Here is an 11,478-nt window from a genome sequence, read left to right as displayed (position 1 = left end):
CTAATACAAACTTAGTATTACCATGGCAAAAAAAAAAAACTTAATTAGCATCATGATATCTTAGCAAACGTGGGGGTTCCAATTCCCAATTTGTTTTCCTTTTTGAAAAAGGTTATTATTTCACTAATTATTACAACAATTTATAGGTAATAAGAGTAAATAATGAAAAGCAAATATTGGTGTTTTCTTTGGGAACTACAATTTGACATTTGTGAGCTAGGAGCATGAAATGATATATATATATACAATCAATTACGAAGTATATGAACAAATAGGAGCTACTAACACCTGAAAAACGGACATTATGTTTGGTTGCTTTTTGCAACCACAACCTAATCACAATGTTTTAGATCTTAAGCATGGAATTAGGAACCCTTTTTCACCAGATGTCGAATTGTTATAACCCTTAATCATCTATGCGTTTCTTTTTCCTACTCGTAAAACTTAAAAAAGGTACCAAAACAACATCTAAATCGAAGGTATTCAAAGTGAAATCTTGTCAAATATCGTTCATATGGGAGAATGAAGAGGAAAATGCCAATTAATTGTAGGATATAAACCTCAAATTTAGTAAATTCTTATTAGTTAATTCTCTGTATATTGAGGGGGTTGCTTTCACACTGAGCAAAAAAAAAAGACTAGCTAAGCTAGCATTATTTCAATATCGATCTCTTGCACATTAATTCAAATTTGTTGTCCCATAATTGTATATCACTCCCTCTCACACTCCTTCTCATTGGTCTAGCTAGAATAAATTGATTATATCTCAAAAAATAACTTAATGAACGGAATAATAAGACGGAGTGGAATAAGAAATGTGACAATTAGATTATGGGACAGAGGATTTACATTCTGCCACGCCAATCCCTCTTATTCCTTCCCCATAGTTTAGAGTTTAGTAAATGTTTGGTTGACCTTTAAAGTAGCATTCCTTACAACATCAAAATAGAGCCAAAGGAGTCGATGATGCAATAGTTTCGAGAAACAACAACAACAACAACAATAACAACAACAAAATAAAAGCTTACTGAATGGACCAATAAGACGGAGTGGGATAAGGAATGAGACAGAGGATTTACATTTTCCCCCACCAACCCCCCTAATTCCGCCCCTGAAGTTTAGAGTTTAGTAAATGAGAGCTAAATGAGCCGATAATGCAATAGTTACGAAATACCAAAAAAAAAAAAAAAAAAGGAGTGCATTAGGGGCTCAAAGCATAACAAAAAGATGCTCTAGCATCAACAAATGCCTCAGGAGAAAATTTTACAAAAGCTTGTGATTGCCTATCAGCTAGTGGCTAGCACCCCAAATGAGCATTTATGTGATTAGTGTGATATAAGGCAGTTAAGTCACAATTTACAACTAGCTACAAGTGCCTAATTAACAGTTTAACACACACTATCTCAATGAGTGGCTTCTAAAAAAGTGTTCTTACAAGGGACTGATAACAATTTGCTTCCAAATGACTTCCTCCGTCCCTGAGTTGTCGTCAAATTAAGGCCAAAAACTTCTTTCGGAACTTGGGGTTTGTTCAACCGAACCAGTTTAGCTACGATTTTGGCACTTTCGGTGATATGGTCCATGTCTACGGAATTGACCCAAAGGCGGTTAGCGAGTTGTGAGCTTCGCCTTTTGCTGTCTAAGCTAATGCCCCATTTCACATAGAGATCAATCCTCTCTTGGGTTGAGAACCTTCTCTTCATTAGCTTGCTCAACATTTTCCTTTCACTGTGCAGTGATTGTCTACTGCTTCAAGAATGACAGTGTTAACTTCTTTAAATTCTCCCATTGAACTAATTAATCGCCCCCAACACAGAAATACACAGTCATGGGTGGAACTACTATGCAAAGAGGGTAGACAATTATCTACCCTCTTAAAAATATTATTACTATAATTTAATAGCAAAAGAAAAGTTGTAGCTTGGTGGTAAATTGGTTATGCCTTTAAAGTTTTGATTAAGGCGTTGTTCTCTTGACCTTATTTTCACTTATTTCATGTCTGATAAGATAAAATAAAATAAAGTAAGTGCAGATAAGATAAGACAATACTACGAAGTATAAAATAAGGGTCAATTATAAGTTCAAATGACACCTCTTTATAACTTCTAATAAGGACCAGTAAGATAAGTTAAGATAATATAATATAATACTTCCTCCGTTCCTAAATAGTTGCACCGTTTTGACTTTCACGTTTGCCAACGCATAACTTTGACCATCAATACTTATAATTATGTATTAGTAAAAATTATAAAAATTTGATATTTTTAAAATATATATTAAAACGAACCTAATCATACTTTGTATAATAATTTTTAATTTTATTTATTAGTAGAAAATTAAGTTCAAAGCAAGACAAGTGAATAGTGTCAAAAGTCAAAATGGTGCAACTATTTAGGAACGGAGGAAGTATAAAGTTTAATAAGATAAGATAATACTTGTATAAGATAAGATAAGATAATAGAAGTGAAATTTAGGCGAAGAGAACGGTACCTAAATATGAAAGGTCGTGGGTTATATCCTCATGCTTAACAATAATTTGCTATTTTAGCTTTTCCTTAAAATCCTTGCTTTTCTTATTTGGAAAATCATTTTGTTTTCTTTATGTATGAAATACTCATATTGTTTTAATAACTCTGTAAATTCCTGGATCCGCCTACACACCAAAAAAAAAAAACCGTTTTTTTCTTATGTGGATGGGCCAGCAGTGACTCTTAAGAGCAGTTTTGGGTATACAAGATAAGGAAATTTTTAATGGCATCAATCAACATTTCTAGATATAAGCAGGCCATACTCAAATGAAATTTCAGATAATCTCCTTTATTCCTCACCATTGTTTTTCTACTTCACGATATGATGTCTAGTAGGTAAGATGTCTTAGTGATTAATTTTAGTTTATGGAATATGTAGAATAAAATGCAAATAAACTTGCAGAACCTCAGACATAGCACCAAGTCTTAAAAATTGTCATACCTTGAACCAGGCGTGAGTTGGCGACCGTCTAACACAATCGAATTGTCGCAAGAAAATGCATCCCTTATGTAGAAGAGTCTTCTGCGTTCTACTTCCATGTAAATTGTGTCTGCCTGGTCATCCTTGATAAAAAGAAGGTAAAAATAGGTTCTATGTACTAGTAAAATGTTGCAGGCATCCCATAGACCGATAATCTCCCTCTGTAGTCTCTTAGCATCTGAAGAACACGGGATCACACTATCATGCAAATCGTCTTGACGATTCAAGCCAACATCTTTCAAGTTCTTGATAGAATTATTTGCCTTTTGAAGAGCATCATCCTCTACCTGAAATATAAAATCGGATCAGAGAAAATTGATGCTGATATGAACATCTCTATTCTATAAGGGAACTCTTAAGGTCATTATGGTAAATGACATTTTGGTGTCCCTCTATAGAATAGTCTATAGTACCCTCATTCACAATTTAATTAATCAAATTGTATAATTAATGCCAAGATTTAGGAGTTAATGCAAATTTACAACCTATGCTACTTTGAGTACTTTCCAAAGGGAAGCAATCAGATTGGAAAAAAAGGTCAAAGCAAGATTATTTAGTGACATCAATTATTCGGTAAAAAAATGCAAATAATACACGTATTCACTTTTCAAGATAAGGAGTAAATACGAAGTACTAAAAATCAAACGATACACTAAAAATGTGGTATTCACTTTTCAAGATTAGTAGCAAACAATACGAGTTCTAAATTTTCTTTAGATGAACTTTGTGAACAATTTTCTTGATTATTGTTTGGGGTGATTATTAGTTAATAACACAATTTTTAAATTTTACTTATATATTTTCGCACACATCGTTATAGTAAGAAGTATAGCGGGGAAGAGAAGTGTAAATCACTTCCCAGAACACCACCATAACACTAAAAAGGTCACTACTGAAATACTGATTAAGCATAAGAGAAGGAGTAAAATCTGACTCCATAAACACAATCACCTGAAAATTCCGAAGTTGAACTTGATCCATAGACTTGGCCTTGACGATTTCCTTTTTGAACGAAACAGATTTATAGTTCTGAATATCTTCCATCTGACTGGGAACCTTACCATCAGCAACTTGACTACTTTCATCTAGCTCCATATCTCGAATAGAATTCCCAGGAATCCCATCATCAGCATCATAATTCAATGCAGAAAGCTTCTCATCAACTTCTTCGGGTCTGTCAATACACTCTCCATCTCCACTCTCATATTTTATCTCGTACTTCACCTCTTCCGGGAATGATGATGAACATGTGGTATTTACATTGTTTGACTGAGAACTTACTATACAATTCAATTTCTGAATTTCAGGCACACAATCCTGATTATAAGATGAATTCATGTTATCCAACTCACTGACTTCTTCTGGTTTGTCATCTGTGCACCCATCATTCTCACAACCCGTTAAAACCAATGATTTTCTTTCATTATCCTGTGGATTTTCAGATTCTATGCATTGAACTTCCTTGAAGTATTTCTCCAAATTATTATTATCAGTTTCCTCCCTAGCTGCCTCAGGAGCTTGTTTTGGAACAGTGCCATCGTAGTTGGATGTTGTCTCCGTGATTCCCTCGTACTGATCAAATTCGTAAGAATTCGGGGTTTTGTCTCCAAATTCTTCAGAAACTTGGTACGGATCAAATTCGACAAAGTCGGGGAAACGGGATCCATACCCATCAGAGACCTGTTCAAGACGTAGTTCAAAAGTATCAGTGTTTTCTTCTCCAATTTCCTCAACCATGTTTGGCAGATCAGTTTCAAAGGAGTTTGATGTTTTCCCTTCTGTTTCCTCAGAAACTATGAAATGACCAGCTTCTGGAAGGTCAGTACTGTCATTTTCAAGGCCAACAGGAGTCTGCATATGTATATCCGGGGAGGCTTCATTAGGTGTATTGATAAGAAAACCCTCGAAGGAGCTGCTCGGGGGAAGATTTTCGTCAATGTCAGAATTTGAGTAGTTTTCCTCATAACTAAATCCACTGTGTCTATCTGGAGACTCGGGGGGTTCAAATGTCGGAGAATGAGCACTGAACGAGTGGTGATCCACCACACTGGTTGTAATGGAACAGGAACTTTCTGAAGCTTGTCGAACATGCAAATTAGGGTAAGAAGAATCTTCCTGCTGCAAGTTATGGATCTGGGATATAGCGAGGTCAAGCTGTAGAGTCAGCTCGTTTACCCTTCTCTCCAACTGAAAAAGGGAAAGAAACACAGCATTAGTCATTGTATACTTTAAGTGCATGTTTGGTATGAATCTAGGAAAGGAAATGGATTGGAAACATTTAAGAAGGAGAAATAGTAATGTTAAGTGTTATCATAATTTGTTGTTTGGTATACCTAAGGAAAACATCCCTTGTATCAAATTAGGGATTGAGGAAGGTAACACTTTGTTACCACAAGGTTAGGAGAGATAATAAATTGGTGGTAATAGTTACCCGTTGGAAATGGAGTGTGTTACCCATCTCTCATACCAAACAATAGGTAATGGAATTAGTTAATTGATTCCATTTCCAACACATGAAAAGGGCTATACCAAACATGATCTAAGGTAAATAATGTAAAGGCCAAGTCCCTGTTATAACACTTCAGACAGTTCAGACTCTTCAGAGGCCCGGGTTCAGTGAGGTACATCAATAAATATTCAGCAAGTTCATCTTTGCCTAGGTGGTTAAATCATTAATAACAGGTGGGAGGTTTCATGTTCTCGACTCACAAAAACGGTGTACAGCCATGTTATAGTCAAGTGGATGGCACCATATGGTGAGTGATGGTGCAAGGTAACGCCAGTATAGATAGACAGGATATGTATTCAAACATGCTAAAAATGTGACTATGTGAGTGCAACAGATTTCTATTTGGAACCTACTGCGAACACAAAATGCATATCCTTAAAAACAGGACAAGAAATAGTTTGCTCTTGCATGGCTGTATCATATACAAAAAGTTAAAGCTTAAAGTACCTCGTCTATTTTGTAGTCCTTTTCTCTCAACAGGTCAGTAGCATCAGATCTGGTGGAGGGGTTTGCACTCTTCAACTCAGTCTCTAGTCTCGCCAATTCTCTTTGCAGGTGCTTCATCAAGGCTTTGTCAGACATGACAACGTTGACACGTGCATCAGTAGTTACTTCTTTGGCACAACTTGCAAAAAGGAGGGTGTTTCTTGATTGTTCAACGTAACTTCGTGCAGGACTCAGGGTACATATGACTGCAGTTCTAGCATTCCCTCCCAAAGAGGATTGCAGAATGCGTGTGAGCTTAGAATCTCGGTAAGGAATATGACCGGTTTGTCCCTTGCTGTACGTAAAGTATATATCAGTAGCAGACTTACAATCATATATAAATCATAAAGGTCAGTACAGTGGAGTAAAAGGAACCTGTCATGCACCATAATAGCAACAAAGAGTGACCTATATAAACTATGAGAGACCAGAACAAACAAAGTTTAACTCGTAACAGAAGAAATGCTGCAGCAAAGAGAAAAATAATTGGAAATGGTCAACGTCTAAGTGCTCTCAGGAATTTGACCTATGACAATTAAGGCAGACAATACTCACAATCGAGCATACTCTTTAAAGCATATTACAAGTCTTTCACCCCTTCCGTTTGTTTCTCTTTCTTTCGGTCTTAGTTTCTTTTGACATTTTGTGACATATTTTCATTTGTTATTCTTGTGGAATATACATACAGGACACACTCACTAAGTCACTAACAAATACTTCGTATGAGATTGAGAACTGTTATAGGGTGAGCTTCATTAAACCAAAAGGAAGAACTAGCAAATCGACATACTAAACACTAAAGGCCCCAACCGCCATCTGCCAACTAAAACAGAAACTTATTTGACAGAGAGAGAAAAGAGAAAGAGGTTAAGAAGTTAGAAGTCACCTCAATTTGCGAATCACTGTTCCCAATGTTAACAAACTACGATTTATGTGTGAACCTTCTTTTAACCTTGATCCAGCAGATAACGCCTGTGATGCACGCTCACTTCCCGCAAGATCAACAAAATTCTGCAGACACAAGAAAGGAGGCAACATTAAGAGGAACATTATCAGTTATCACTGCATAAAAGCTACCACCCAACCCGTATTTTTTAATTGGGTCAACAACTCAACATATGCGAAACTTACCAAAGTAGCTGAAAGGGTGCTACAATTATTCTTGCCTAAAAACTCACGATTGGAGCTTTCAATTGTCTGCAAAAACCAAGAAATGATTGTTCAAATGTGATTATTTAACGATTCTGTTTCTCTGTTCATTCTCTATAATCCTTTCTTTGAGTAAGTTTATGAACCAATAACTTTTTGTGACTCAAATTAATCATTTTTAGCACATATTTTGATGAGAAACATACCAATCGAAGAATCTGGTGAGATCGCGAGCTTACTTCATTCAAAAAAGTCTCTCCTATCTGTCTTTGTGCTGCAAATGTAAAAGTAGGAGATTATGTAGACTTCAAAATTCAATGAAAACAGACATCTTTTAGAAACTTATATGTCCTTACCTTCACACATTGCAAGAAGTTCTTTGAAGTGGTCCCAGTCTCTCAAAGTCTCCTCCGTAAGTTTCTCAACTACCGTACCTCTCTGTGAAGGAGAATGCAATATATTACAGACATGAAGAATGAAGAGAGACGTCTCATCCAATGATTTACAGTTTTACCCCGTATTTTGAGTAATGAATAGATAATATTCTAAGTTCTTAAGAAGATTAATTACCTCTGGGTCATCCAAAAGTCGAAGGAGACTGTTATCTGTTGTCAAGAGATCCCTCACTGATTCATTGTAAATCTCCATAGCAGAGAACTTCAAGTGGAAATCCCTTTCTTTGTGCTACAAGGACACAAGCATGAAGCATCTATAAGTGGGGAGTTGAACTGGAAATGAGTAAGACATAACACTTAAAAACCATTGTTCTTTCTGTTCACCTTCTGTATGTAGTCAAATATGTCCTCCATAGTATACTCCGTTATTCCAGACATGGTAAATGTTTTACCACTGCTTGTTTGTCCATATGCAAAAACACTTGCTGCAAAAGCAGGATTTTAAACATGATCAACAACAAGCCTTACAAAGGAAAGAAGTTGACGTAGTAATAAGATGACGTGCTCACAGTTGATGCCACTAACAACTGAAAGAACTACTGCTTTGGCTCCTTCCTCATACACCTGCCTTGTAGTGCAATCAGACCTGAACACCCTGTCTAAATAAATAAATAAAATCCAGTACAAGGAGGATCAGCATAACATCTGTAGACCGTACATCCAGATATCAACTATTATTGGTTCTGAGAAAGTAAAACTATAGTTCAGGTATGTAAAACTTTCACGTTCAGAAAACTCACTGACTAGCATAACGAAAACTTTCTTCCAACTCCAATAGCCCAAGTTCTAATCAGAAAGTCTTACAACTAAAATCTTGTTTTACTGTTGGAAACTTGGAAACATTTGTTTGCTCTTCTGTTTTGCACATAAATATTCCCAGGGACAAACAGGAAAAGGAAGGGAAGGGGAAGAAGACCTTAAGAAATAAATGAGTGTGTGACAGTAACATTATATGCACACATGAAATACACGCACATTATGGATATAAACCAAGAAGTATCACATTTTCAAAGACCAAACACCTTTCTGCTAATATGACTTTTACAAACGCATATGACATGAGATTATGCAAAATATGACCCACAAACCACCATTTTTTTTATGAATAAAAATACAGTGAACAGTCTCTTACCAAAAGTAAAGTAATTTGGATACAGTGATCTCTCAGGAGATAAGTTGTTCTTGTATACAATAGTGTTACCATTGATGCATTCCCAGTCTACTGCCTCCTTCCTTAAAGCTTCCTTCCCATTCAAAGGCCGCAAACGAACAGACACCAAAATTCTCTCCTCCTCCCGGCCGCTTGACCCTTGCATTGCTTCGTCCCCATCAGCACTGCCCATCTTATCAACTCCCTTTAACTCTTGTCCGAAAAACGAAAATCACCCGAACCAGAACACAACTAGAACATCAAGACTTATGCTGTTAATCTGTTATGCATGAACAGTAAGTCCAAACTCCAAAGTGAGACCTCAATAATCACCTCCTACAAAACACAACTACTTCCTTCCCCTTTGTTCACACAAACCTATAAAAAAAGAAAGACATATGGTTGTGAGATTTGTTGTTGTCTACAGGAGCAACACATGGGCCAGCCTTCCTTTTAACACCCCCATCATATCATCTACTATTTCAAAAAATTAAAAAAGTGACTAATCATGGTCATATAACTCATATTTAACAAAGATTTCAAAGTCTAATAATATAATTATAATGTCCCAAGATTCTGCAAGATACATAGTCCTTAGACTCATAATATAAAAATCCGAGAACGGCGCGTCCTTATCACAATTTTGGAGTTTACTTGATATCTTATATGGTCTCTAATTAGCATCACAAAAATATATATGGTCTCTAATCATACAGACTGTTACAAACTCATGATCACTATTTAAAAAAAATGTACATCAACAATTCAGAGCATATGGCATGTTTAGTTAATGCAAGAATGGAGTGTACTTATCATAAATTTGTAGTTTACTTAGTATCATAACACTATTATAATCGATAAACACGATGAGAAATTGCTAATTAATCCACGAGAAAACCATATTAAGTGGCATTTTCGTAATTAAATTGAAAAATATGCATACAAAGGAAAAATCAAATATACATAATGTACACTTAATATTCAGATTGTATATAGTTCAATTTACTTGTGGTAATGTCATGGTTTTTTGTTTTTTTGCCGATCAAGGAAATTGACAAGGGCGACCCTCGGTGAACGATGTCGATCAACAATTCAGGACAGGGCATACCGCATATGGCATGTTAAAATGTTTAATTAGCTAAATAGAAGACAAACAAAGAGTACAAATGAAAAAAGAAGACGGAAATGATAATCATCATACGGGGGGCCGGTCGTAAACTTTTTGGCCAGATATGAGAGAATGTCTACAAAATCCTCCCTCTAATTTTCTCTCTCCTCCTCCTCCGTCGTATCAAAAACTCCAAATTCGCAGTAAAACACTTAGATTCGTCGTCAATGGCGGCCGAAATCGCGCGAATTTCTCTCTCCTCCTCCGCCGCATCAGATACTCCAAATTCGCAGTAAAACGCTAAGGTTCGCCGCCAATGGCGGCCGATATTGCGCGAATTTCTCTCTCCTCCTCCACCGTATCAGATACTCCAAATTCGCAGTAAATCACTAAGATTCATCGACAATGGCGGCCGATATTGCGCGAATTTCTCTCTCCTCCTCTGCCGTATCAGATACTCCAAATTCGCAGTAAAACACTAAGATTCATCGCCAATGGCGGCCGAAATAGCGCGAACTTCTCTCTCCTCCTCCTCCGCCATATCAGATAAAACAAATTCGAAGTAAAACACTAAGATTCATCGCCAATGGCGGCCGAAATTGCGCGAACTTCTCTCTCCTCCTCCGCCGCATCAGACACTCCAAATTCGCAGTAGAAACACTTAGATTCGTCGCCAATGGCGGCCGAAATGGCGCGAATCAACCAGAATTTAGTTCAGTAACTATTCTATAATAGATCTGATCAAACGATCCAAACGATTCGAACTTTCATGATAATGCACTTCACTCAACACTTTTAGCATAATCACGTTAAACATAAGCATAAAACAAAAATCTGATTACACTACACTACGAAGTTAGCAACAGAAGTACGAAAACGGAAGAAAAATGTACCTGGAAATTTGAAATTCCGATTGCAGATGATGAACGAAGAAAAAAAAAGGAGGGAGTAGACAAAGTGATGGTTGAAGGTAGGGAAAGTAAGCAAGTGAGAGTGAAGGAAGGAGAGGAGAGAGAAAAAAAAAATGGAAAGCGATATTTGAATTAATTGGTTGAGCAGCGGCAGAAGGTAGAGTGTCGATTCTTTGTCTCTCACTGATTATTGATTGTTTGTGGACTGTAATTAGTGTGTGATGTTCTTTGATTTTCTGGGAAATGAGTTGATTAACGACGGGGGAAACTGAATTTGCCGCGCTTTAAAGGAAGATTCCATTGTGTCAGCGTTGAGTTAAACTTATAATGATGGTTAATTAAGGATGAGATGTCTCCTTCCGCCATCCACTTATTAAAACTCTTTTCTCTCCGTTTGATATGATCTGTTCTAGTCTAATCTGATCTGATAATTTCTGATCTGATCTGATTTGATAATTTCTGATCTAGTCTGGTATGTACTAAATCTTTTTGGTATGATCTGATATGCTCTAAATCTTTCTGGTATATTCTAGTTTGCTCTAAATCTTTATGGCCTGGTCTCTGTTCTAAAACTTTATGGTCTGGTTTGGTTTGAATGTTTTATGTGATTGGTTTTTTTGTCGGGTCTGGCCTAAATTTTCTTATCTGGACTGATTTTAAAAAGAATAAGGTGAATAGAGCATAGCTAAATTGATTTTACT

The 11,478-nt window shown here is 36.5% G+C and overlaps 1 protein-coding gene across 2 annotated transcripts; it reads right to left on the bottom strand.

Annotated features, from left to right (window-relative positions):
* Positions 1-1,217: 1,217 nt before the first annotated feature.
* On the bottom strand, positions 1,218-11,078 carry LOC110789723 (kinesin-like protein KIN-7E). 2 transcript variants are annotated; one of them, XM_056841015.1, is made up of 13 exons: positions 10,760-11,078; positions 8,741-9,136; positions 8,118-8,207; positions 7,933-8,033; positions 7,724-7,837; positions 7,510-7,591; positions 7,360-7,427; positions 7,136-7,201; positions 6,891-7,015; positions 5,966-6,299; positions 3,961-5,196; positions 2,971-3,296; positions 1,218-1,749 (listed from the first exon to the last, which is right to left on the bottom strand). In XM_056841015.1, the coding sequence occupies exons 2-13, from the start codon at positions 8,949-8,951 to the stop codon at positions 1,404-1,406; spliced, it is 3,099 nt and encodes a 1,032-aa protein (XP_056696993.1). In that variant the 5' UTR covers positions 8,952-9,136; positions 10,760-11,078; the 3' UTR covers positions 1,218-1,403. The 2 variants fall into 2 exon arrangements, with proteins under 2 accessions (XP_056696993.1, XP_021850124.1); XM_021994432.2 differs by having other exon boundaries at positions 1,218-1,746; positions 10,760-11,075.
* Positions 11,079-11,478: the final 400 nt, after the last annotated feature.

The sequence above is a fragment of the Spinacia oleracea genome, chromosome 3, assembly GCF_020520425.1.
Source record: "Spinacia oleracea cultivar Varoflay chromosome 3, BTI_SOV_V1, whole genome shotgun sequence".
Lineage (NCBI taxonomy): Eukaryota > Viridiplantae > Streptophyta > Magnoliopsida > Caryophyllales > Amaranthaceae > Spinacia > Spinacia oleracea.
This window is presented reverse-complemented; position numbering and strand designations above follow the sequence as displayed.

Coding starts and splice junctions, on each gene's coding strand:
- LOC110789723 (XM_056841015.1), bottom strand. CDS start 8,951: ATGGGCAGTGCTGATGGGGACGAAGCAATGCAAGGGTCAAGCGGCCGG. Junction 7,428..7,509: donor ACTTCTTGCAATGTGTGAAG/GTAAGGACATAT, acceptor TTACATTTGCAG/CACAAAGACAGATAGGAGAG. Junction 3,297..3,960: donor TTCAACTTCGGAATTTTCAG/GTGATTGTGTTT, acceptor TTTATATTTCAG/GTAGAGGATGATGCTCTTCA.